At 49.7% G+C, this 26,095-nt stretch overlaps 1 protein-coding gene across 1 annotated transcript; it reads left to right on the top strand.

Moving 5' to 3' along the window:
* Window positions 1-1,923: 1,923 nt before the first annotated feature.
* NSFL1C (NSFL1 cofactor) lies at window positions 1,924-24,582 on the top strand. Its single transcript, XM_027069741.2, has 9 exons — window positions 1,924-2,084; window positions 4,597-4,694; window positions 10,746-10,820; window positions 13,283-13,448; window positions 14,070-14,162; window positions 15,496-15,605; window positions 16,441-16,578; window positions 22,974-23,138; window positions 24,170-24,582. Exons 1-9 carry the CDS (start codon window positions 1,980-1,982, stop codon window positions 24,330-24,332), a joined length of 1,113 nt encoding a protein of 370 aa, XP_026925542.1. The 5' UTR covers window positions 1,924-1,979; the 3' UTR covers window positions 24,333-24,582.
* The last annotated feature ends 1,513 nt before the right edge of the window (window positions 24,583-26,095 follow it).

The following is a 26,095-nucleotide window of genomic DNA, read 5'->3' as shown; positions in this document are numbered from 1 at the left end:
TTCCACTGAAGGTATAAAGGGGCAATAGGAAATATTTTTTATGAAAAAGGGGTAGGGCGCCTGGGTGGCTCGGTCAGTTGAGCATCCGGCTTCAGCTCAGGTCACGATTTCATGGTCCATGAGTTCGAGCCCCACAGTGGGCTCTGTGCTGACAGCGCAGAGCCTGGAGCCTGCTTCGGATTCTGTATCTCTCTCTCTCTCTGGCCCTCCCCCACTTATGCTCTGTCTGTCTCTCTCTCCCTCTCTCAAAATAAATAAATAAATAAAATTTTTAAAAGGGGGCGAGGTGGGTCTGAGAAGGCTTTGAATGCCAGGCCGGCCCAGCTCCCATACCCCCTCTTTAAAAGTAGGCCCTGAAGCCCAGAGAGGGCAGAGGCCTGGCCTGGCCACCCGGCTTGTCTGGGAGAGCCTAGTCGCAACCATGATGAATACTGAGGACAATGTCTTTGCAGCCGCTACACTTGGGGAAGGCACGTTTATGGGTCCGAGGGCTCAGGCCGTTTCTCCCCACCGTGAAAGCATCTGTTTTATGGAAAAGTTTTATTTACTGGAATTGGATCACATACCACAGTCAGCTCAACACTCATCAGGGGTTTGCCTCCTTGACCCTGAATTTCATTCATGCACTCCTTCATTAATTCAGCAAAGGATTATTAACTGGCTATTTAGTGCCAGCAACTGCAGATCACAGGAGATAAAATGACAGCTAAGCAGAGGGCTTAGAAAGTGTCAAGCATTACTCTGAGCAGTGCACCCTGGATCCTCACACATCCCTCTGAAGGACTGTAAGGAGCTTCACTTACTGCAAGGAGCTGCATTTATCAAGAAACGGAAGCTTGGAAACGTAATATACCCAAGATCATGCAAGCAGTAATATCTGGGCTTCAACCCCAGGCTCAGTCCAGAGTGCATGCTCATAAGCCATATCATGCTGGAGACAGCCAGAGCCTCTGCTGTCCCAGGGATGGTGGCCTTTGAGGAAGGCTGGCACTTGACATGGCCTCACAGGGCATGCACAAGGATGTCTGATGGAGCCCAAGGCTGTAGAAAGGCCTCCTTGAAGAGAGAATATCTAAACTAAGAGGAGGGGGTGTGCAGAGGCTGACAAAGGGAAGGAAAAGAGAAGAGAATCCCAGGCCCGGGGCCAAAAGGCAAGAGGGCAAAGGAGCTGCGGGCCCAAAACACGAGATTGTGTCTCAGAAGGTGCCCTTGGCCCAGAAGCCTGAAGAAAGTGGGAGAGCACCTTGCACACCAGCAAAGGAAAAGCGTTCCAGGAAAAGGGAGTCGCGGATGGCAAGGCTCTGGTGAAAATGCACGCCTGGCACACCGAGAAAGCAGCAAGAAGGGAGGGAGTGTGCCTGAAACAGAAGAATTTAGTGGAAAGCCTGGGCGATGAGACGGAGAGGCTGGCACGTTTCACATGGGTCTTGCAGGCCATGAGATTGTGTCTGGTAGGCGGATGAGATGGGGTGGCAGGAAGCGTTGGGAGCAGAGAACAACCTGTTGCTCCAGATCTATTTCCCTAGAATGTGGACCAGAGGGCAGGGACTTTATTTTGCTCCTGCCTATCCCCAACCCTGGAAGAGCACCAGGGTACTCGGTAAATACGGCAACAAGTAAGTGAATGAACGAATCCATAAGTGAATAAAATGAAGGGATGAGCCAATGAATAATTGTGAATCGGACTCCTTGGGAGATCTCTTATTCCACGAAGGCATGGAGATCCGCCCCGCCGCCGCTCATCCTCCGCCGGGCTTCCAACCCCGTCCTTAGGCTGCAAGTCCGCGCCGCGGCCGCCAGAGGGCGCGGAGCCGGGGGAGTTTCCTGCACGGAGGACTTTGCGTGAGGCACCGCATGGGGCGGGGCCTGCGGGCGGGCGCCGCTCGGCTGGGCCGGGTCGACCGGTGGGCGGAACGCGGCTGCGGGACTGAGGCTGTGCGGCGGCGGGCGGAGCGCTTCGGGCGGCGCACAGAGCGAAGATGGCGGCGGAGCGGCAGGACGCGCTGAGGGAGTTCGTGGCGGTGACTGGGGCCGAGGAGGACCGGGCCCGCTTCTTCCTCGAATCGGCCGGCTGGGACCTGCAGGTAGCGGCGCGGGGCCGGGTGCGTTGGGCCGGCCGGGGGGCTGCGGGACGCGGGCGTCTGGCGCACCAAGCCGGCGGTGGCCGAAGCGCACAGTCATCCCGCCGGGCTGCGGCCCGACCCAGGCCTCGGGGTCCGGGGGCCGCTTGCCACGCGTCGCCGGCTCGGCCTGGGCGTGGGAAAAGGCGGGCCAGCCCCGGCCCTGCTCTGCGGGCCCTGGCACCCCCCCTCTGCCTCGCCCGCTGGCGGGGTCAGCGAGACTTCGGGCGCTGCCGCGACCCGCGTGGAGAAGGGAGCTGGGGGCGTGGCGGCCGCGCCGAGGCTCGACTGAGGGCCTGGCGGGTGGGAAAGACCGGGTCCTGGGGGGAGCTGCGGTGAGGCCGAGGGGGTCGTTCATTTCCATTTCCGCCGCCCCGGCAGCCGGTGGAGGGAGAAGCCCAGCCCCGCAGTTGGCCCACGCCCCCTCCTACCTAATTGCTGGGAGAAACTGCCTTCGAGGTGGTGGCGCCAGCTTGGGGCCTGTGTCAATGTCTGTCTTAGCTCATCTGTACAATGGGAGTCTCGAGGAGTTTATCGTCTAGTTCGCTGGCACGTATTAAGTATTCATTAAATGTTTGTTAGCTAAGTCATGAAGATGAGCTACACGAGGGAGGGATTTTTGTAAACTGTTGAATCCCCAGTGCCGAGCACAGGTCCTGGCTCATCGTAGACGCTCGGGCAATTAATTATAGAAAGAATGGCGTAAATGGCATTGGCCAGCCTGTGTCTTAGGCAGGTGATGATGATTAGTGATTTCTTGAATCCTTATCGTGGAGCCAGGTGCTGTTCTAACTGCTTTCCGTGCCGGAAGTTATTTAATCTTTACATTTTGCAGCTGAGGATTAGGGAGGTTAAGTGACTTGCGTGAGGCCTCGCTAGTTACCAAGTGGGAACAATAGCATTAGAACTCAGTTCAGTCCGATTCCAGAGCCCACGCTCTGAACCACCAAGGGCCAGGCACTTTACACGTGATGATGTGTTTAATCCTAGCAACATTGAGGTAAAGAAGACTAACCAGCTCCGTTGTATAGATGAGGAATGGGAGGCTCAGAGGGCAAGTGACATGCCCGAGGTCCACAGCCAGTAAGTAGTGAGGTTGGGATCTGAATTGGGTCTGACTTCACCCATTTAAATTGCTTCCCCAAAGTAAAAGAGTTAGGTACAGCATCGCGCCTTGTATGCGCGCATGTGGACGTGCACGCGCGCGCGCACACACACACACACACACAGTGTGAAGTTCCTGTGCAAGGCAGCCCGGAAAGCCTAGACTAATGTCACACACTTGTCGGGTCATTCAGTGCGTCTCCTCACACTACAGGTAGGGAATATGAGACTCCCACGTGCGACATGACTTGCCTGGCAGGGCCAGGACTTGAATGTAGGCCCCCCTTCCCCCACCCCCATACCAGTTCAGTGCGTGTCCTATGACAGCATACTGCCTCCTATAAGGCTGGTGATCTTGAGGACAGGAACCACGCCTCTTTCATCTGCATAGACCTAGGTGCTCGTATCTTTGTACAGAGTGATTAAATAGTTCACCATTGAGTCAGCGAGAGAAACACTCGCAAATGGCCAAAAGACTCCCGTAGACCTTCTGTATGTATAGAGCTAAGACGTGCCTGTGCATAAATGCTAATGGGTCCTCTCATTCATCATGCAGGGTTGGTGGGCCAGGTGTCCCTGTGGATAGATGAGGAAACTGGGCCTCAGTGGGAAAGCAACAGTAGCCATCTGGACTGACCTCACCGTTCCTGACTCCTGGTCGTCCCGTAAAAGCTGAGAGTAGGGGCCTGAGCAGACTGCCTGGCTTGGAACCTGGCTCCACTCCTTATGCACTGTTTAACTTTGGGCAATATTTTTCTCAGTGTCTCCGTATCCACTATAAAATGAGACAATGATAATAATTATATAGAGTTCTTTGAGAATTAAATAAGTTAACACATGTAGAGTTAATGCTCAGAACGATGTGGCACATAAATAAATGCTCAATAAATGTACGCTGCTTTCACTGGACCACCTTTCCTGGTAATGTGAGAATGAGGAGTGTCTCCATCCCGGCCTTCCTTCTTGCCTTCTATTCCCCTTAGGGTATGGAATTCGTTTCAGGTGATAGGAGGAGAAATAGTTGGGCTGCTACTTTTTTTTTTTTTTTAATGTTCATTTATTTTTGAGAGGGCACAAGCTGGGGAGGGGCAGAGAGGGAGAGGGGAGAGAGGATCTGAAGCTGGCTCTGCACTGACAGCAGTGAGCCCTGTGTGGAGTTTGAATTCACGACAGCGAGATCACGACCTGAGCTGAAGTGAGCCGCCCAGGTGCCCCGGGCTGCTACCTTTTGATCTCATTTTCCATGGTCCCCAGATACAGACCATCTTGTAAGTGTGGGCCATACCTTCGTGACTTTGCTTTTTTGCACTCAAAGGAAATATGTCAGACGAAGGCCTGTTTAAGAACCCAGGTTACTGCCTCTCTGTTTCAGATCGCCCTAGCAAGCTTTTATGAGGATGGAGGGGACGAAGACATTGTGACCATTTCGCAGGCAACCCCCAGTTCAGTGTCCAGAGGCACAGCCCCCAGGTAAGGGCCAACTTCAATTACTGCTACACGGGTGTGCTTCCAACAGTGAGGAGCAATTTCCTGACTTGATGGAGGGTTCAGGCCTGGAGATATGAGCCAATAGGTTGCAGTGAGAAAGTTAGACTAACTGGTGGGAATTAGTACCTCATAAGATTTGCTCCTTTCCTGTAGAGAGGTGGACGACACACTCAGGTGGAGTGTGGTTTATGGTCCAGGCCTGGGGGAATCCATGGAACCTACTCTGAGGATGTTTGAGAGTCTTGTATTTATCAATGTGAGGAGTGACTCTCCATCTCTGGAAGTTTTTTTAAATGCTTATTTCTTTTTGAGAGAGCGAGGGAGAGAGAGTGGGGGAGGGGACAGAAAGAGAGGAAGACACACAATCTAAGGCAGGCTGCCTGAGCTGTCAGCACAGAGCCCAACATGAGGCTCGAACCCATGAGTGGTGAGATCGTGACCTGAGCTGAAGTCAGACACTTAACTGACTGAGCCACCCAGGCACCCCCTCTGGAAGTTTTTAAGTAGAAAGCAAAGGACTTCCTCTCTGGGGTGCTGTAGATGGAAAAGATTAGATAACTTTAGAAGGGCTCTTTTGATATTTTTGATAGGTAATTTTCATTACCCTATTAAGAAGTCTTAGAGAAAATAAACCTGTGTTGCCCACTCTTCCCCAGATTGATGAGGGAGACCTTATTAGGTGAACCAGAGTTGACCTTCATGATCCCGTTTGCATCCCCTATCCCAGACACCTGGCTGCAGGGTTCCCATGGCGGACCACTGCTATGATCTGCAGAGTAAGACGGTGCTGATGGTCCAGGAGACAGGCAGGGCCTCTTACTACAAAGGTGTCTGAACCACAGCTCCCCTCTCTGCTCCAGCCTGATTTGTCTCTACTCTCTGGTATATGTTTTCACCGGGAAAATTTGTGTGTTTTTTTTAAATCAGCCCCAGAATACAGATGGAGTGTTTCTTTGACAGTGAAATGGTAAATTTTGTTTCTCTCTAAAGGCATCCAAGCTTTAAACTACATTTCTTCCCTCTGAAGAAGGAACTCTAATCCCAGACCAGATTTTGTTGCTTCCTTATCTCGTTTCCCTCTCTCCCACGTCCAGAGAAAAGAGGTAGTAGTAGGCAGTTGATCTTTTAATTATTCACAGGGGCTGACCTGTAAGGTGTGGGTGATGGCTCATCTGGACGTTACTGCCTGGAACGTGGTTGTTAGGAAGATGGCTGATTTCCTGGGTATGAGTCCTTTACAGGCCCCCCAGGTTACTGGTGGGGCATCAGCATGTCAGACACACAGAGGGGGGCCTCTGGTGAGATGTTCACATCTCTCTCCTCTAGTAGCCCCAAAGTCCTGTCAAGACCGTGGTTCATCAGAGCATAGGCCTGTGAGCCTGACTGCCTGCATTCCAGTCCCAGCTTTGCTACCTGGGAGCTTTGAGACCTTGAACGGTTTACTGAGCATCTCAGTCCCTCGCTTTTCCTCACCTATCAAATGGGAACAATAGCAGCGTCTACCATGGGGAGATTAAATGAATTCATAACTTACGAAGCACTTCGAACATAATACATATTTGCTGCTGCTGTTGTCATGTTTTTATTATCAGCATCCATTTTTGCCTTCCTCATTCTTTTTTATGTGTTCCCTGGCTCTTTCCACAACAAATTCGTAGATTGAAAAGTAGACCTACTAGTAAAACAATCGAGGAAATAGAGTTTAATGTTAAGACCGAGGCACGTGCAGGCCTGGATGCCTTGCTTTGTTGCTTCGGGGAAGCCGAGAAAAAGAGAGAGGAAGGGCATGGTTTGATGTCATTGTCCTTGTCTGGAAGGAAAGCAGTGAGTGCACTCTCGGGAGAAGCCATGCTTTACAATAGTGCCTCAGAGGAGTTCTGTGTGGACCTGCCTCCGCCCCCACCCCAACTGACCTGTTGCAGGACACTTAGCCTGCCCCCGGCTCGCCCCACCCCACCCCCCACCGTCCTCCTCAAGTACTCTTTCGTGTCCTCACCATTCCTTGGAGCCGCACTCAATTAGCGAGGTCCTGCTCTGATTCTAGAAGGGGGTTCTTAATGTGGAGGCCCTGAACCCCCAGGATAAGTCTGCAACGGATGTGAGAAGGTTTATAAATTACCTGAAACCACCGGCCAGATTGTGTGTGTGTCTTTTCTGGCAAGGATATCCATAGCTTTTAACAGATTCTCCAAGGTCCATGGGACATAAGAGGTTAACACTGCTACAAGATAGTCTAAACTCCTCGATAGTAACAGCTGTCATTTATTGAGCACTTGCCAGGTGCCGTGCACTGGGTTGAGCCTTTACATGTACATCTCTTTAGTCCTCACTACAACCCTGTGTGTGGGTATTGTCCCTGTAGCCATTTTACAGATGAAAATACTAAAGCTGGGCATCTTCCCAAGATGCACAGTGAGTAAAACAAGGATTTAAATGCAGGTCTGTTTCTGTTTCCAGCGTTCCCTTCGTGGACAGGCAGCGTCCTCCCGAGTGAGCCCTGAGCCTACCTTCCTAGTCTTACCCTCGTTTCTCACACCCTTATTCCAACCAAACCAATCTCTTTGGTGTCTTAATTTGACCTCCTTTTTGGTTCTCCTGCTTCTGTTTGAGCCTTTCACCTGACTGGATGTGCCTGCTGTCTTGCATTCTACCTGTCCAAACCCCGTGGGTCCTTCTAGGCTTAGCTCTGTGCCCGCCTTCTCTGTCGAGAGCATCATCCCCAGCCCGTGGGCAACGTGCCATAGTCCCGTCCCGTTCCTCAGGAATCCAGGCCACCTATGATTTGTTCACTTTGACCCGTATCCACATATTACTCGGTGACATCACTCGTGGGCTGTCTTGAACTCTTCTCCTGATATTTAACTTTTTGTCCCTCAGTAAATTATAGGAGAACTGGGATTTCAGGAGCACCCACCATCCGTCTGGCTCTGCCAGATACTCTTACCTACATTGTCATGCCTCAACAACTTTAGAAGTAGGTAGGGTGCTTGTCAGTTCACAGGTCGGGGTGCTGGGTCTTACAAAGATTGAGTAACTCCCAGCTGCTGGTATGGCAGATCCAAGGCCAAGTCTGTGTAAATCCGGAGCTGCTTCTGCCACACGCTACTCCCTGTCCAGCTCCTCCCACCCCTGTACCTAGCGCAGCAAGAGGTAGCGGTGAGTTTCTTCCTTTTCTTCTTCTTCTCCCAACTAAACTGTGCTTTCTGAGGATGTCTGGGGCTGCCATTTTCTGATTCTCTAAAACTGTACCATCCAGTGTGGGAGCCAATAGCCTCATGTGGCTGTTTAGATTATTTAACATTAAATAAAACGAACATTCAGTTATTTATGCTAATCACATTTCAAATATTCCATAGGTCACATGTGACTGTGACTTCCGTACTAGACAGCACAGGTACAGCATTTCCATCACTGTGGAAAACGGATCTGACAAAGGACTTTTGTGGCACTTCAGGGTGCCAGGGTACCTGGGAGATAGAGTCTGGGTGCTGAAGTTTCTGAGACATTTTGCCACTTTGTGGAGGACACAGGACAAAGTGTTCTAAAATTGGTGGTGTCCTCTTGACGTCCATGCTATAAGGCAACTCTTCGAGCGCTACTCCAGAGCGGCTCTCAGATCTAAGCGTGTGCGGCAGAATTGGAGAGCGCTTCCGACGCAGGGTGCCAGGCACTCTTCCCCGAGTTTCTGACTCAGGAGCTCTAAGGCAGGCCTGGGGATTGGCATTTCTAACAGTCTCTCCAGTAATGCTCATGCGCTCGGTCTAAGGACCGGTACTGGGAGAACCACGAACCACTGCTCGAGCACAGCACTTGAAATGTGCTGCACCGTGGGATCGGTGCTGTGATTGTCCCCATTTTCACTTGGGAATGGGAAAACTTAGAGCGCTTCGCTAGCATGCCCAGGATCCCAGGGTGGGATGCTCAGTTGGGATCAGAACCGGGTATGTGGACACCAGAGTCTGTGTCAGAGTCCGGATGTAAGAACTTTTGGAGAAAAACCTGTAGGCAGAGCAAGTGGTTTGCTCAAGCACGTGTACATGTGTGTATTTGAAGGTGTTAACAATGGGGCGGGGGTGGGGGGGGGGCTTTTTTCCCACGGATGCTAGGCCTAGCATCTGTGGAAAACTCCCCCTGGGAAGATTAATGAGTGGAATTAGCCTTTGGGGCACTGGTGCACATCTGTCACTTGGATCCTTTTGAACCATGTCGTAGAGAGCATCCAGGAATGCCCAGGAGATTGCCTCAGCTAACTCAAGCAGGGAGTGTATTTGCTACATTAATTGGTCTATGTTCTCTCATTTCTAGTCGATGCAACTTCAAAGCCTTGTTCTGTCCTCTGATTATCTCTTTGGTATAAATCTTCAAGGCGGATCTGCAGCTTTTCTCTAGAAAATAACTCCTCGAGGCTTCTTGGTCTAGCCTCACTAGACCTGTATTCCCCTTCTTCTTATAGAGACATTACCTTCTTACTCTAAGAAATACCAAAAGTGTTTTTATCAGATGCCTCCTCCTTGAAAAACTAAGTTCCTTGAGGACAGTCTAAGCTAGGAAAAAAGTGGCAGTGTAAAACAATGTCAGAAGAGGAAGGTGACCCTTCTCACGCCCGTTTTTAGTGTACCCTCTCCAACCCCACACACAGCCCTGCTTTTTTCCTAAACACCAAGAAAGACTCTTTCTTGACTAGCCTACAGCAGAAGCAGAGGCCTCCACCCACATAATCATTTCCTTTTCACTTGTTGACAGCTCACCCTTCCTCGAATGTGTTACTCTGCGTGTGTGCGTATACCTCTTTCTTGCAGTGCGCTGCTGCACCCCTTCTCCCACCAGCCCCTGCCCTTTATCCACCTGACAGTCCTCATTCTTCAGCACTCAGTCCAAATGTCCATTTTGCTGGGAAACTTGTCTTGATGTTCCCCCATCCCCACCCCATGAGGGATAGGACATTCTGTACCCACACATCCCATGTGCCCCAGCCCCCATTTAGCAGAGGGTTTCCTGGCCCGGGGGCCACAATGAGCCTATAAGCAACTCAAGAATAAGAACTTTTGGGGCGCCTGGATGGCTCAGTGGTTGAGCGTTTGACTGTTCATTTCGGCTCAGGTCATGACCTCATAGTTCAGGAGTTTGAGACCCGCATCAGGCTGTGCACTGACAGCACAGAGCCCGCTTGGGATTCTCCCTCCCCCTCTCTGTCCCTCCCCGGGGTATATATACACTCTCTCTCAAAATAAAGAAATAAAGTTAAAAAAAAAAAAAAAAGAACTAGGTCTGATCATCTTTATAGACCTAGTATCCAGTTGAGTGCCTAACACATAAGCATCTCTCAGTATTTAAAAATTAAATGATGAGGGCTGCCTGGCTGGCTCAGTTGGTGGAGCCTGTGACTCCTGATCTCAGGATTGTTAGGTTCAAGACCCTCATTGGGTATGAGATTACTTTTAAAAAAATAAAAATCTGGGGCGCCTGGGTGGCTTGGTCGGTTAAGCGTCCGACTTCGGCTCAGGTCATGATCTCACGCTCCATGGGTTCAAGCCCCGCAACGGGCTCTGTGCTGACAGCTCAGAGCCTGGAGCCTGTTTCAGATTCTGTGTCTCCCTCTCTCTCTGCCCCTCCCTTGTTCATGCTCTGTCTTTCTGTCTCAAAAATAAATAAACGTTTAAAAAAAAATTGAAAAAAATAAAATAAAAATCTGTAAAATAAATAAATAAAAATTAAATGATGAAAATAGTAAGTTTTTAAATTAGTACACACCCCAAACTGTTGCCCTCTCCTCCCCCTAGGAGAGCTTAAACTGGGACTCCATTTTATTTCATGATAGCCCTTTCTAATTTATTAGTAGTCCTGTGGACTTTGAAGAAGTAAATGCCACGTTATTTTGCATTTAGACTTAGAAAGGCTAACCCTCTTTCACATAGATCCTCTTCTGCCCCACCAAAAATATCTAATCCCTATGTTTTCAACTCCTTAGCAGCTGATAACGGGAGTTACTTTTAGTTCTCCCTGAGGTCATTTTGCTCCTTTCTGTGTCTCCAGCGATAATAGGGTGACATCCTTCAGAGACCTCATTCATGACCAAGACGAAGAAGAGGAGGAAGAGGAGGGCCAGAGGTGAGTCTTTGTTAGGGGGCACAGTCCACAGGAAAGTTCATGATAATGTGTAAATCATCTAGAAGGACTCAAAAGGATAATGTGCTCAGTTCTCATTAGCCATTACTACTGTGGGCTAGTCTAGGTGGGTTATATCCTAGAAACAGTCTCCCACTCCCTGTAGCTTAGAAGTGATCCCTTTCCCCTGTTACTATTTTTTTTTCTTTTGGGGTGTTTTGGGTTTGTTTTTCTATTTTTAACTATTAATACATATTTGTTGAGGAGTATTAAGGGAAACAAACTGATAAAAAGGAAAAAAGTTGTTCTTTATACTGCAACCTAGTGCTAACCAGGTATCAGCATTTTAGGTGTATATTTTTCTAGCTTTTTCTTAATTAAAAAGGCAGTATATCGCATAATGAACAGAGTAAAAGCTTATCAATGTGTTTTTTCTCCAACACACACACACACACACACACACACAAATACCGTCTGTCTGTTTTTAACCATTATGAATGTTATAATAAAAATAGTGCCCATTGTAGAAGAAACAGAATAGTGTACTGAAAAAAATATGACACTCATCCACCTTTTGGTAACTGGAGTTAACATTTTGGCATAGGTCCGTTCAGTGTTCTATATATAACTGTGCTTTGTTTTGTATTGTATTTTACATGGTGTTGGTCAGGAAATTTTGTGTCTTGGTTTTATTGGATTAAGGCTATATATTCAGTACTTCTCCGTGCCATTAAGATTCTTCGTTAGTGTTTTCAACAACTATAATAACTCATCAAATGGGTTGTCCAACGTTTAAGTTGTTTACAGTTTTTTTACCACTAAGTATCAGTGCTTTGAACATCTCTGTGTATTAATCTTTGACTGCATTTCAGATTATTTTTCTTAGTGGAGTTTCTAGACATGAAAGGGACAAGGGAGTGAATATTTTTAAGCACTTGATTACACGCTCTCAGTTCACAAGCGAAGGCTTTGAGATTCTATGATAAAGACCACCGAGCAGAACTTCCATCTGCAGCCTCATTTCACGGGTTTTAGTTCCCCATGGGCCCTGCCTCGGTCTGTCAGACATTCCTAAGGAACATTACAGTAACCATTATAGAAATGTAATTATCTCATCATGGTCACTCTTTGGGAAGTGGGCTGAGAAATTACATGTGTTCTATTCTCTGTTTCATCCATATAGTGACCTTTACACTGCCTCACAGCCTTCTTTTTAGATACATTCAAGGTTCAGAGTTTTACACTCCTTGAGTGAAAGGCAATGCCATCAAGTATGTGAATGCCCAACTCCTAAATGGCCGCTGCCTCCTTTTCCTGTCCTGTCACATCCTCCAGGTGATGACCTTCCTTTATTTCACATCCTGATTACCTCCTCGGCCCCTCAGCATTTCAGACCTGATGACATTGGTGCTGTCATCCTTGTCAAGGCCTGTGGCTTGCCTTGCATTCAGTGGGGAATGTCAGGAAATAGAAGGCTGAGACTAATTTTGTAGGTTCTCAATGTCCCCACTTAGCGACATGCTGTTGACCTGGCAGTGAATAGGAGTGATGAGCCAGGCTACGTGAGTACTGGTTTTCAGAACCGGCGTAAAAACTGCTAACTCCATCTCAAGCTGTGCTTGGCCCATTGCAGAGCCTGGTGTGGGTATCTTGGGGCTGGCATTTAGCTTTCCCTGACCTTCTTCAGTGCCCTCTTCTCATTGCCCCCGGTGTACGTCACAAGAATAGTGAGGTGAGGCGAGGCTCGGGTGAGCTCTCGGTGCTGTATCACACCACCTTACATGTGTGCATTACTCTGCTTATTCTTTTGCATACATCCGCTGATTTGAACCTCATGGCCCTGACTTAAGGAGCAGGTAGGTAGGGCATGTGGTCCTTCCCTCCTATTTCAAAGATACGGAAAATGACATGCAGGGCAATGCACTGGCTTGCCCTGGGTCACTCAGCAGCAGGGCCGACACTGGAGCCTGGCTGCTTGTACTAACGACGCCACTGCCACTATTAACCCAGAGCTGTTAGTGGTAGCTGCTTCTGACTGTGACCACAGTTGCTATCTCCTAGAAAGGTGCCGGCCCCTGGATGAATAATTCCCAGCTGGGACTCTTTCTGGAGCTGGCATGCTGTCGTGCATGCCTGGAATGCCCTTCCCTGGTTTCTTCACCTGATAAACTTGTCCTCGTCCTCATCCTCAAGATTCAGCCCAGAAGACATTCTTCTAGGAAGCCTTGATTGTCCTCCATAGCTCAGTGCTCCAGAGCATCCCTTACTGACCTCCATTGCTGTTCACACTGCATTATGCCTGCCTGCCTGCTTACCTGTTTCCCCAACTAGACGGTAAATTCCTTGAAGATGAGCGTTGCACCCATTATTGCCTCAGTGTGCCTAGCACCCAGCCCGGAGCCTGGCATGTGCTCTCTTCATGTTTTCCAAGTGCGTTTAGTGTTAGACATGTATTTTCTGCACAGGTTTTATGCTGGGGGCTCAGAAAGAAGTGGACAGCAGATTGTTGGCCCTCCCAGGAAGAAAAGTCCCAACGAGCTGGTGGATGATCTCTTTAAAGGTGCCAAGGAGCATGGAGCTGTGGCTGTGGAACGAGTGACCAAGAGTCCTGGAGAAACCAGTAAACCGAGAGTGAGCACGGGGGATCATTGTCTGTGTCCACAGGACTCTGGTTCTGGAGACTGGGAGGAGCCCTTCCTCACCCCAGTAGTGACTGAATTTGTTTTTGTTTCGTCTTTTCTTTTATTGCTCACTTGCTCTTGTATCCAGAAGAGCGGTGCACTTTCTCTCACCTTGTAACATGAGATCAAGATTTGGGGCAACTTTCAAGCCTGTGGCCTGTGGGCTGGAACAGGTCCTGCAGACATGTTTTATTTGGCCTAAACCAACTTGACTTATTTAGTATTTTGCTTTATTTTGTTTTAATTGAATTGTAGTGAATTGAATTGATGTGTTACGTAAATTCTAGATTTCTGTCTTCTTTGGGAATGTCAGAAAGTCTTTGCTGTTATCTTGCACCCAGATTCCTACGTGGCCATGATTAAGTAGAGCTTAGTAGCAGCTGTTCCCTTTAGCCAAGCAGCCCCTCCCCCCCCCCTTCCAGTTCTCACCATTCCTGGCCACTTAATTCATCTACCATACTGCTTGGCCCTGTAGCTGTGAGTTCAGTACCAGAGAAGGTGCACCTAGTAGGTAAGATCATTGTATCTGAGGGCCCCACACCTCAAGTGTTTATCAACGTGTCTTTTACAGCCTTTTGCAGGGGGTGGCTATCGCCTTGGGGCAGCACCAGAGGAAGAGTCTGCCTATGTGGCGGGAGAAAGGAGACGGCATTCCGGCCAGGATGTGAGTGCGCATCTACCTTCCTTAGGGGAGCTCAAAGCGTGTTCTGCCAGTTTTCAGAAGGGATGGGTCACATGTTATGTGTGAACCAGCAGCCTCTGGAAAGGAAGAGGCAGTGCCATCACTGTGGGCCAGGAGTGGAGAGGCTCACTTGACAACAAAAGTCAGCTCTCATCTGGCTGGGCAGGGGCACTCGAGAGAAGGAGTGAGCAGAGGGGATGGGCAAACGAAGGAGTTTTCTGAGGATTCCATGAATGTTGGGCGGAGGGATCATGATTCTGAGGTTTTTTGGTGGTGCGGACATGGCTAAAGAACTTAGTCTTCAGGGGCGCCTGGGTGGCTCTGTTGGTTGAGCGTCTGACTTTGGCTCAGGTCATGATCTCGTGGTTTGTGAGTTCGAGCCCCGCGTCGGGCTCTGTGCTGACAGCTCGGAGCCTGGAGCCTGCTTCGGATTCTGTGTCTCCCTTTCTCTCTGCCTCTCCCCTGCTCATGCTCTGTCTCTCTCTCTCTTCCAAAAATAAATGAACATTAAAAAAAATTTTCTTAATAACAAAAAAAGAGCTTCAGTCCACCCAAAGCACAACTTTGAAAAAATTTACTATTGTCCAACCCTTTTTTTCCTGTGCATAGGGTCCCTCTCCAATCAGTGTCTCAGACTATATAGATAATTGTGAGGTTTTTAAATTTAATATTATGCCATAAACAGATGTTTGGCCTTGGGACCATTAGTTTTTATAATATATTTGTTTTTAATCATTTTGGGTTTATTCCAAAATGAAGTCAAGAAGAAAATTAAAATTGTATCCACCTGAGGCAGCTGCTAATATGTTGGTTTGTAACCTGGACCGTTTTCTGTGAAAATGTCTAGGGAGTTAACACAAATTGTAGATAATTGTTTTTAATGACTGCAAAGTAATCCCATGAGTAAATTTGCCATGGCAGTTTAGTTGAGCACCAGCTACATGCCAGGCACACTGGCAACCCTACAGATAAGCCACAGATTTGATTTAGTCACTTACTCAGAGCCACTTAGGTAGTGAGTGCAAAATCAAGATACACACCCAGGTCTGCTTAAATCAAAACCCATGCTCTTAACCTGTTGCCATATCACCTTCTTATTTTAATACTTGGTTGTTGATTGATTTCCTTGTGCATGTGCACACGTGTGTGTGTGTGTATGTGCGTGAGTGTGTGTGATGTTGTCTTTCTGTGTTTGGATAATGACACAGTAAAATGGTAAAAACCTGCTAATGCAGATCGGTGTTACTACTGCACACGTTGATGTGCTTGCCAGCTTCCTGATAATGTATGGACTGCTTACCTCCTATTGTCACAGGTTCACGTAGTGTTGAAGCTCTGGAAGAGTGGGTTCAGCCTGGACAATGGTGAACTCAGAAGCTACCAAGACCCGTCCAATGCCCAGTTTCTGGAGTCTATCCGCAGAGGGTGAGCAGAAGAACCCTCCTCTGGGTTCCATGTTAGTGAGTAGAATGGCAGATAAGAATGAAGAGGCTGATTTAAGAAGTAAATTTGGGGGACACCTGGGTGGTTCAGTTGGTTGGGCGTCTGACTTCGGTTCAGGTCATGATATCACGGTTCGTGAGTTCGAGCCCTGCGTCCGGCTCTGCGTTGACGGCTCAGAGCCTGGAGCCTGCTTTGGATTCTGCATCTCCCCCTCTCTCCGCCCCTCTGCCACTTGTGCTCTGTCTCTATCAAAAATAAAAACCTAAAAAATTTTTTTTATAAAGAAGTAAATTTGGGAGTGACTGGTTGGATCAGTCAGTTAAGCATCCATCTTTGGCTCAGGTCATGATCTTATGGTTCGTAAGTTCGAGCCCCACATCAGGCTCACTTCTGTCAGCGCAGAGCCTACTTTGGATCCTCTTTCCTCCTCTCTCTCTGCCCCTCCTCTGCTCATGCGCTCGCTCACTCGCTCTGTCTCTCAAAAATACACAGACATTTAGGAAATTTAAAAAATGTTTTAAAAGTAAAAAATTGTAAGTGAATTTAACAGATTCACAGATCTAAAACCTTGTGTGTCTGTTATTCCCTTTTGGGCCTGGGGCAGAACCAAGTGACCAGATAAGATAGAGGTCTCAGCCATGACTTTGAGCAGGTGAGAAGCCAGCAGGAGGCAGACCATCGCCACTAAAGTAGCCGCGCCCTGGAGAGACCCAGTGATTTTCACATTTGGAACTACAACGTTTCTCCTCCCCTCGCACCCATCACTGCTGTTCCCGTGCTGCTCCGTGTGGACCCAGCATTGCCTTTTCTCTTGCAGGGAGGTGCCAGCAGAGCTGCGGAGGTTAGCTCATGGCGGGCAGGTGAATTTGGACATGGAGGACCATCGGGATGAGGACTTTGTGAAGCCCAAGGGAGCCTTCAAAGCCTTCACTGGCGAGGGTCAGAAACTGGGCAGGTAAGAGCAGCACAGGTGGAAGTGGGACGTGCCGGTCGCTGCGCCAGGCCCCCCAGACCCTGGGTACCATCACCGTGCACGTAGCTCTTTGCCGTTTCCGAGCACTGTGGATTTTATCTGTAGGGGCGGAAAAGTGTGGAGAACGTGGATTTTGGCGTTAAACGACCTGAGTTTAAAATCTCTTCATTTTCTAGCCATATGACCTTGGACTACATAGCTTCAGTTTGCTCAAGCGTAAAATGGAACTGAGGGTCCTTACTCCTTAATCATTGTGAGGAGCGCAGAGCACTGCCCCACAGTGCACAGTCAGTGTGAGCACAAAGGGTAACACGTTGCTGTTTTGACTCCGTAATCTAGCACGTTCGTGGCAGCAGTGGTCTCCTTCATAGCTTAAGGCCAGGACAGACACACGTGTTCTCAGGAGTCACCTGAAATGTGGATGCGGAGGGATAAGAAATCTGAGTCTTCTGCCCAGCCAGTCTTACAGCCTTGCGGCAGCATTGTTCAGGATCCAGGGAAGCTCGGGGACATCGTTGCCCTGTGCCGGCTGCTCTCCACCATTACTGCAGCTCTTGTCTCTACTACTTTGGCCCTGCATGACACTCACTGTCACCTCCTGTGCCTTTTTCTGCCCTGTGTCCTCTGCCACTGTCTCCATCTTCCATTTAGACTCCTGGTGGGATCTGATCGGTTGAAGTCACTGTTACCTCTAATAGGCAGAGTTCTCCCACCAGACCTCGGCCCACCCAGAAGCAGGCTTCCTTCTCTCAGAAGCCCACTCGTCTCTGTGTGATGGGTCACTTGGTCAGTACTCTCCAGAGAGAACTGTGTGCAGAAGACACATGCAGGGAATAGTGACCCTCCCTGCAAGTACATTTGTTACTTTACAGAAGGAAAGCTGAGGTTCTTGGACCCTAAGGGTTATCCTTGGGTATATAGCTGGGATGTGGTGGAGCCAGGACTGGAACCGAGGCCTTATGATTGGCATTCCTTCCCACACCTGCACAAGCAAGCACCCTCTCTGAGCCCGATCTGGCAGCTCTTGAGCTAGGCACTGCCCGTCTCCCCTCATCCCTGTCGGCAGAGATCGGAGTGTGGTCTGCCAGTAGCTCTGCCCTTGAGCTTTGGGTGGGGACTCTAGGAGACTCCCGTCGGCCATTCGTGCCTTATCAAGAGCAAAGAGAATAGCTCAGGACGTTAGAGTGGTCTCTAGTAGACTGATTTACCGTAACCAGGAGAGTAAGTTCACCCTGTTCTCATTTCATCCCCCACATTGGGCCAATGGGTTAGTGCAGGACAGCTGTTCTCAGATTGGCCCTTTCTGGCTTCCCTGCCATCTGTGCTCAACTTTGTAGAGCAAGAGGTAATTTCTTTTTTCTTTTTTCTTTCTTTCTTTCTTTTTTTTTTTTGTTATTAAAACAAAATGTGTAGTGTTTTTTTTTAAAATAATAGAAAGTACAGATTAAGAAAAAACCTAAACCTAACACCCAGACATATGCGGTTAGTATCCTTCTAGTCTTATAAACATGCTGTTTTATCATTTGCTGTTTTGCCTAATGAAAGTAGCATGGCTGTCATTCTATGTCAGTAATTGTATTTCTGCAATATTATTTGTCATGCTCACGTGATTTTCTATCTTACGTATGTGCTATAGTTTGATTAGTCCCTGCTTTAACCATTTAGACAGCTGCCAGTTTCAAAAACAACATTGCAGTGACTGTCTCTAATTAAATCTTTGTATACCCCTTAATTTTGGGCTAGAAGTAATATTGCTGTCTTGAAAGGTCTTCATATTTTTAAGATGGTGTCAAATTGCTCTCCTGGCTCAGAACTCAGAATACCGTGTAGCTTGGGCTTGGTTGGTTTCTTGATACTAATGGGAAATGCTACTCCTGGGAAGTCTATAGGATTTGTGCAAGACTCCACATCTCAAAAAATTAAAATATATTTAAGGAGGTCTATTTTAGCAGGATGGGAAATAAATAACTTTATTAGTGTGGAGGATGCACCCAACAAGTTGAAACAGATCTTGATAATCAGGGTTGACACAGTTTGGTTTTGTCAGCTAAATAAATATTCTTTGCCAGTTCCATTTTCATTTTATTTCAGTGCTGGCTTTCTATGAAAAGTGAGCAAAAGACAAGTTTCATATAGCTAAGTGAGATGAGGTTTTAGCTTTTCAATCTAAACCAGATGGATAGCTTTTTTAGTTTTTCCCATAAATTTTGCAACGTTTTCCACTGTCATCTTGTCAACTAAAACTAGATCAAGAGCCAGAAGTTTAAGAAAATGTTCTCAGGTTTGCCTCAAGAATTAGTCAGTCCTGGGTTTTTTTCCTCCAATTAGCTGAATGTATAAATTGTTCTCAGTTCAAAAATTTGAGAAAATTCTTACAGTTGTATTAAACTTTGTTGTTTTAGGTTTTACAGTTGTTTGTCTGGATGGGACCTAATCTGAAGGCCCAGAAAGGCTGCATTTATTCAGTTTTGAGTAGCAGACGCCCAGAGTGCCCCGGGGGTGTGCGGTTGCTGCTACCCATGTTGAGTCTCGGCTACTCACCGTGCTTTCTGCAGTGGTCGTTTTTGTAAAGAGGTGACAAAGTGTCAGCACTTAATGGTGACAACAAAGTACCTTCGTGCCCAGTTAATTCCCAGCCACAAAGGAAATGAGCAGTCGGTGATCCAGGCTCTCCATCTGGGGGAGGCTGTTTCCCTGTGAGGTGTATGGTGTCTGCAGGGAGACAGTAAAGAAACTTCCTGTAGATGTCTGATCGGACCGTTCCGTCCCCGGGGGAGGTGCCTTCACTGCTGCCGATGGCGTGGCCGCCCCTGGAAAGGAGGGGTTCAAGTGTGAGCAGTGCTCAGGAAGCGCCAGACCCAGGGCTGAGCTCCTTTGGGCAACTGCATGTGGCTGTCCTACGTGACAAGAGCAATTTGGACCTACTACTGTCTGAGTGTGAGGGCCGTAGGATCCGGTGTTGCAGTTCCTCCTGCTCCAGTCCTTGAGGGCAACATAGGTTGGGAGTGGCCTGTAGGGGATTTCCAGTTACAGCCCTTGGACAGGCACTAGCATCGGGTCCAGAATTTAGACAAATAGAAGTAGGGCAGGACCTTGAAGAATGATAGGAAACAGTAGTTACAGAGTGTTTTTTCTGCTGTTAGCTAAGCACTGTAGTAAGCATTTCACATGTATTATCACCTTTAATCCTGTTTTCACCCCCAAATAAGGAGATGAAATAAGGACTCTGAGCCTTGAAGAGGTCAGATCACATCCAGGTCACACTACTGGTCAGTGCAGAGATGGTTCCCTCCAGTCTCTGCTCTTCCCTACCACGCTGCATTGCATCCTGGATGTTCTTACATAGCCACGTAGGCATTTGTGCTTCTAGTACCTGCTGGGTACGGTGCATTATTTTTCGCTGTTATCCCAACCAAGGGAAATTTCATTTAACTCCCTTTTTATTGACGTGCAAACTGTGTCTTGGGACAGTGTTCCTGAAATCCAGGTCTAGGTCTACCTGACTCCAAGGCCTGGAGGGAAAGTATGACAAGAGCCAGGCAGCTTGGATTGTATCCTGGCTTCGCGTCAAATCAACACCGGGATCTTGGGCACGTAGCTTAATTCCATTATGCCTCAGTTCCCTCATCTATAAAGCGGGGATGATGAATCCCTTCCTCACCCGCCGTTGTGAGAATTAAATGAACTACTACACGTGAAATACTCAGCACGGGGCCCAGCTCGGTGATGAGTGCATCATAAACATACAGCGTGTCCCCCACACTTCCCCAGCTCACCGGATTCACAGGGTGTGCAAGAGAAACAGAAGCAACACGGCCAAGTGTGCACATCAGGCTTTCCTTGACCCTCAGGTGATGAGCACCAGCTCCGTGCAAGAGGTTGTGCTGGGAAGAGAGCCAAAACCTCAGTTGCCTCCTTGTGTGGAGGACTTGCTGAGTGTCTGGTCTGTGTCCAGCCTGCACACGGTATGTCAGCTAACCCCCACGGCAGAACAGTTCCTTGTGTAGCACGTGCACACAGTGAAGCCCTGGGAAGTTGAGTAACTTGGCCACAGCCGCCTCTGTTGTTTAGTTCAGTGCTAGAGCTGGGACCTGATGGCTCCAGGAGCACAGTGACTCTCCTTAGTAGTACTGGCTGCCATTTAGTGGACTGCCTGCCCTAAAAGGTGCGGAGGTGTAGGGATAGTATTGCCCTGTTACAGAAAAGGAAATTGAGAAGCCCAGATGTTCACTAACTTGCTGAGCATCAGGCAGCTTGTAGGAGAGGGGGGGTATCAGACTCTCTGGGAGCCGGGGAGGAGTTTGAGAAGGCAGTTTTAATATATTAGTTCCCTAAAATAAACCCTAGAGTTTGACACTTGACAAAGTCCTGGCTGGAGGAACACACAGAACGTACAGGGAAAAAGCTCGTTCATTACATGAATTTTTAACAATTGAAAAATTGCTCTACAGCATGTGCTTCTGTTTTCCTGTCTGTAGGGTGGAAACAGCACCCATCTCAAAGGACAGTTGTGACGAGTCTGGGAGGCTGTGGACATCAATTCTCCCCCCCCCCCCCCCCGCCCCTAGACAGCACATGAGCAAAGTCAACGTCATTCCTGGTTCCCTCCCGCCCCCACCCTAGGTGAAACTGGTTCTCTGGGCCATCTCGCTTCTTTCTCATTGCAAGCCTGACTGAAGATGTGAGAGTTCCCTTTCTGGCAGGCAGTAGCTTCACGGAGTACCTGTCCTGTCCTTGGAATTGTTACTTGAACAGTTGAGAGACAGGCTGTCTATAGTCTAATTAGAGAGTTGACCTCATGCCCATAAAACTAATGAACAGAGTCAGTCTTAGGCAGTTACGGGTGTAATATCGAACCCTCCACTGTCTCTGAGCATCTCTTGAAGTCTGTGATGGTGTGATGTCTGCATGCGTTGGCCCACATTTGGGTCCCACCCGCTGAGAGGCTGATGCATAGAAAGGAGCAGCTCCTCTCATAGCTGGGTTCTCCCCTGAGCTCTGCTTTGTGATTCTCTGAGCCCTCATTTTTTAACAGTCACAGAAAACAGTTCACTTTTCCGTTCTTCTTTGCTAGTTATATGCTCTAGGGCAGTGTTTCACAAACTGAGTTCCAGGACATACTCTATATTGCAGGAGGTTTAACAAGTGTAGCTTGAAAAAAGGACAAGGTGGTCAAATAAGTTTGCCTTAACTGCACAGCCTCTCAAGACCTGTAATATGCAAGTGGCCTCTGGTGCTGCCGGTTTGATGTGTGGCATTTCCACAGCCTTCCTGGGGATCTCTCAGGGGATTAGGGTCTCAGGAAACACACTTGGGGAAAGCACTTTCCGATGGCTTTATTAGGAGTACCATTTTTAGCTTGTAAAGATCCAGGGGGGAGGGAGAGGTGTAGGAACTGATGTAATCCGAAGCTTGGGGGAAACAGGCAGGCTGCCACCTCCTGGCCTCTTCTCTGCAGGGGTCTGGGTGAGGGCGGCTACTCAGTGAAAGGCTAGGAGGGGGACACACAGGTGTTTACAGGAGAGGGGCGAAGCCTCCAGAAGTTGTCAAGAATCGGGAGTTCTGTGTACATTTTGTGTGTCAGCGCTGTGTGTATTTCTCTCCTTCATCCCTCACAAAAGCTGAGCAAGGCAGGTCAGGTAGCCTTAACCTTTGTTAAAGAGCTTCGTTACTACCCTTGTTGAAACTAAGGGAGCTCGAGTAACTTGCTCAGCGCCGCCCGACTAGTGGGAGCATTCAGACGCCGGTCCACTTGATCGAAGATCGGTAGCAGACGCCGTGTCCTGTTGATATTGTGCAAATAATCCCTGTGGTGCGGGGTGCTTGAGTTGACCTGTGGGAAATCTCTGTCCCCTTCTGGTAGTTGACACAGGAGGATGAATGTGCACACGAATAAGGCTACACTGGGGGGTACAGGCCTGACAATTCCATGACCGGGAAGGAGTCTGGACTGGTCCCTGCATCCCGGCAGTCACCTGCCCGGCTGTCAGGCCTGCCTCCGCTACGGACCTGGAGTACCCTTGGCCTCTCTCGTTGAGGCTAAAACCCATCCTGATCTGGTCCCGCCACAGGCTGTCATGCATACTGCTTTCCTCCCTTCGGGCCTTTGTCCGGGTGAGTGCACCGAAGCAGAAGGGGTGAGTCACTTGCCCCAGGTTACTCAGGAGTTTGGAAGCTAGCCGCAGCTTGGGGCCTGAGTGCCTTCTGCCAGGCCTGTAGGTTCCGCGAAGGCAGGGCTTGTCTGAGTCACTCCTTGTAGCCACAGCAGCGAGCAGAGTCCCGGACACAGCACGTGCTCAGGCTGACTCCAAGGCGGGATTGCCCTCCTGCAGGGGCCTTGTTGCTATGTGCGGCCTGACAGGCTTCTCTCTCCTCAGCACGGCCCCCCAGGTGCTGAATACCAGCTCTCCAGCCCAACAGGCAGAGAACGAAGCCAAAGCCAGCTCTTCCGTCTCAATCGACGAGTCCCAGCCCACCACAAACATCCAGATACGGCTCGCCGATGGCGGGAGGCTGGTGCAGAAGTTTAACCACAGCCACAGGTGCCTTGCGCCGTCTGGCCTCGCTTGCTTGGGGAGGGCTCCCTAAACACCAGCGGGCGCTCCATGCGGTCCCCGAAGGGGGCAGCAGGATGGGAAGGTCTGAAGCCTGTGGTTCTGGTCCCCACTCTTCTGTTAAGTGCGGCCAGCGACTGCTCACTTCGTGCCTATAAAGTTAGGGGACTGGACTTCTCAGGGTCTTTTTAGCCCCCACAGTGTGTGTTCACAGGAAATTTCATGGCAGAGCCCGAGTGCAGAACAATAAAATCTGATCTGCTGTGGTTAATGGAGAGGAGAAGGGGACACAGCACCAGCCTCCCTTCCAATTGGGTGTCCCTCCCCCCAGGGGATCTCTGAAAACCACTGGGCTGTGTAAGTCTCTTCTAGATCTGCCCTTCAAAAATTCTGGAATACCTGCTCTACTATTTCAGATCATCTGGGCTGGATCAAAGCAAACTGCCAACCCCATGTGAAAGATGGGGAAACTGAGGCATGGAGAGATTGCAGAGATTAGGGGAGGACTGTTAAACCAGTATTCTAGGTATTTGGTAAACGCCTTTTTCTAGGATAAGAGTATCCATATTTCATTAGGCATAGGCCAACTAAACCAGAAGCACGTGTGGGGCCCAGGGAACGGCTTGACAATCCTTGAGTGCTGACAGGGGGTCACATGTGGGCTAAGTCCTGAAAAGGTTTGATTAGGATTACAGGACAGGAATCAGGCAGAGGAGCCTCGAGGGACCCCAATGTTGGCAGGAAGCACAGCATGAGGAAAATCTAGAAGGCGGGACATAGCAAGGGGAAGGAGCATGGGGGTCAAATTAGGTAGGGCTTGGGATCACAGTAAGGAGGTGGTGTTTATCCCACGGAAACTGGGAGCAGTCGTGAAGGGTTTTAGGCAAGGGAGTGCCATGATCTGACATGCTTCCAAGTGAGTGTTTTGGCTGCCCTGTGGAGAAGGAAGGCCGGGGGCTATGGACGGCAGAGGCAGGCCCTGCTCACCCCCTTCCCCACTCACCCCCCCCCCCCACCAGGATCAGCGACATCCGACTCTTCATCGTGGATGCCCGACCGGCCATGGCTGCCACCAGCTTTGTCCTCATGACTACCTTCCCGAACAAAGAGCTGGCTGACGAGAGCCAGACCCTGAAGGAAGCCAACCTGCTCAACGCCGTCATCGTGCAGCGGTTAACATAACCGCCCGCTTGGCCGGCAGCCTCCTCTCCCTCCTGTGTCCCCCTTGGCCGGCCGCCCCACGGGGACCGCCCCTCCCGCCCCCTCCCGCACACCCAGCAGGCCAGTGCCACGTCTCCTCCGTAGCTCTGGGTTCTTAGATCTCGGTTGGACATTTGTTTTCTCCTTAGTTGCATTTCCTGGGTTTTTGTGACGATCAATGGACTTTAAAGAAAAAAATAAAAATGACCAAAAAAATGGAAGGATATCACCAGCACGTTGTACGGAACGTCTCCCACAGAAGCCGGCTTTCATTGCTTTAAAATCACACTACTCTCCAGGGCGTGTGGGGAGGAGCCTGCCTTCCACCGGCTCTGCTTAAACATTGCTTGTGGCACACGACACCCATCCGCTGGCATCCACCCGCCAGCCCCGAGAGGACTGGTGGGCTTCCCCCGTTACTGGGAAGGGGGTCGGGCGCTTGTAGAGAGAGGCTCTGCAGCCTCTTGCTCCCACAAGAACATGCCTCTTGCCCGGATACAACTGGGCAGCAGCAGGGGTGCCTGAGTGTGAGGTCAGGTCTGGATGCACAGAGCCCTTCAGGTGAAAATACTTCCCTGCACTCCTTTCACTCAGACGCTGGGAGATTCCAGCTCCCCGGGCCTTGGCCAGTTGAGATTCTAGCGATGCCTCTCTGTCCCAGCCCTTCTCCCTCGTCTGGACTGTCGCCCTGATGTTCTCGGCTGCGCTGCCGTTGCCTTGGTCGCTCCACGTGCAGAGATCTGTACCTGGGAGATCAGGTGTTCTCTCACTGGGAAACGGCTCACACCGGCCCACACGAGTGCAGGGTTAGGGCGCCTTGGCCCGGAAGAAGAACAGAATCAAAATGTCACCGAGCTATCTATCCACTAGTGGTGAAGGGGCAAATCAGATGGTGAAGAAAGGGGGAGTTGCCCGTGCTACAAGCCCCTTTTACGGTGTTAGCCTTTGTAGGAGGCTCCCGCTGAGTCCGTTTTGAGGGGGAGAGCAGTGTCCGTGGCCTTGGTGTGCAGGTCCCGTCCACAGTTCTCTGCCCTGCTGACTTCCGACAGGCAGCAACTCAGGGAGTAGTTCCCCCGTGAAGACCCCCTCCCGTAAGCGTGCTTCCTGTGCGAAGCTGGGAGAGGAGGTCGCCGGGGTCTTCAGATGGAAGTCCTTCCACCTCCCTATCAGAGGAACCACAGACAGGATCGCCACTGTCTCAAAGTCTCCCAGTCTTGAAACCTAATGTGCCTCAGCCCTCTTCCCAGGCGCTCATCACCACACACTTTTCTCTTCCCGCTTTACACCAGCGGCGAGCAAAGAACACGACACCCAGCCAGGGCTAGCGAAGGGCTTGGCGTTCCACCCCGTGCCCATCCCAGGAAAGGGACGTGGCTTGGTGTTCCCCATCCCACACTGGTGGAGGGGGGCCTGCCGGGACAGCAACATCCGTAGCGTGTCCGGCAGACAGAGGTGACCGTGGAAACAAAGTGCGGGTCTGGAAAAACTAAATTGTCGTCCCCCTGCCCGTTAAAGACCAGAATGAGGATAGTGGAGTTTGGTAGCTTCTAATGGGTTGCTCTGAAGAAGTGTAGTCCCAGTAGTGTAATAACTACTGCAAAATCTAAAGCCCAAGTCACATAGCTGGTAAGTGGTAAGGTGCTGTCTGCTTCTAAGGCTCGTGCTCCTAACCACCCTGCCCTCTACATACACTCCCTCCCCCAGTCCCCGGCCCTGCACACATACATTCTGCTTACGTTAATTCT

The sequence above is a fragment of the Acinonyx jubatus genome, chromosome A3 (assembly GCF_027475565.1).
Source record: "Acinonyx jubatus isolate Ajub_Pintada_27869175 chromosome A3, VMU_Ajub_asm_v1.0, whole genome shotgun sequence".
In the NCBI taxonomy this organism is placed as follows: Eukaryota; Metazoa; Chordata; class Mammalia; order Carnivora; family Felidae; genus Acinonyx; species Acinonyx jubatus.
The sequence above is the reverse complement of the archived record's forward strand: the minus strand, read 5'-3'. Positions and strand labels throughout refer to the sequence as shown.

What these genes read in the sequence shown, in the direction of transcription:
- NSFL1C (XM_027069741.2), top strand. Translation starts at nt 1,980, where the DNA reads ATGGCGGCGGAGCGGCAGGACGCGCTGAGGGAGTTCGTGGCGGTGACT. An exon ending in GACGGCATTCCGGCCAGGAT is followed by an intron (nt 14,163 to 15,495) that starts GTGAGTGCGCAT and finishes CTATTGTCACAG; the next exon opens with GTTCACGTAGTGTTGAAGCT. An exon ending in AAGTTTAACCACAGCCACAG is followed by an intron (nt 23,139 to 24,169) that starts GTGCCTTGCGCC and finishes CCCCCCCACCAG; the next exon opens with GATCAGCGACATCCGACTCT.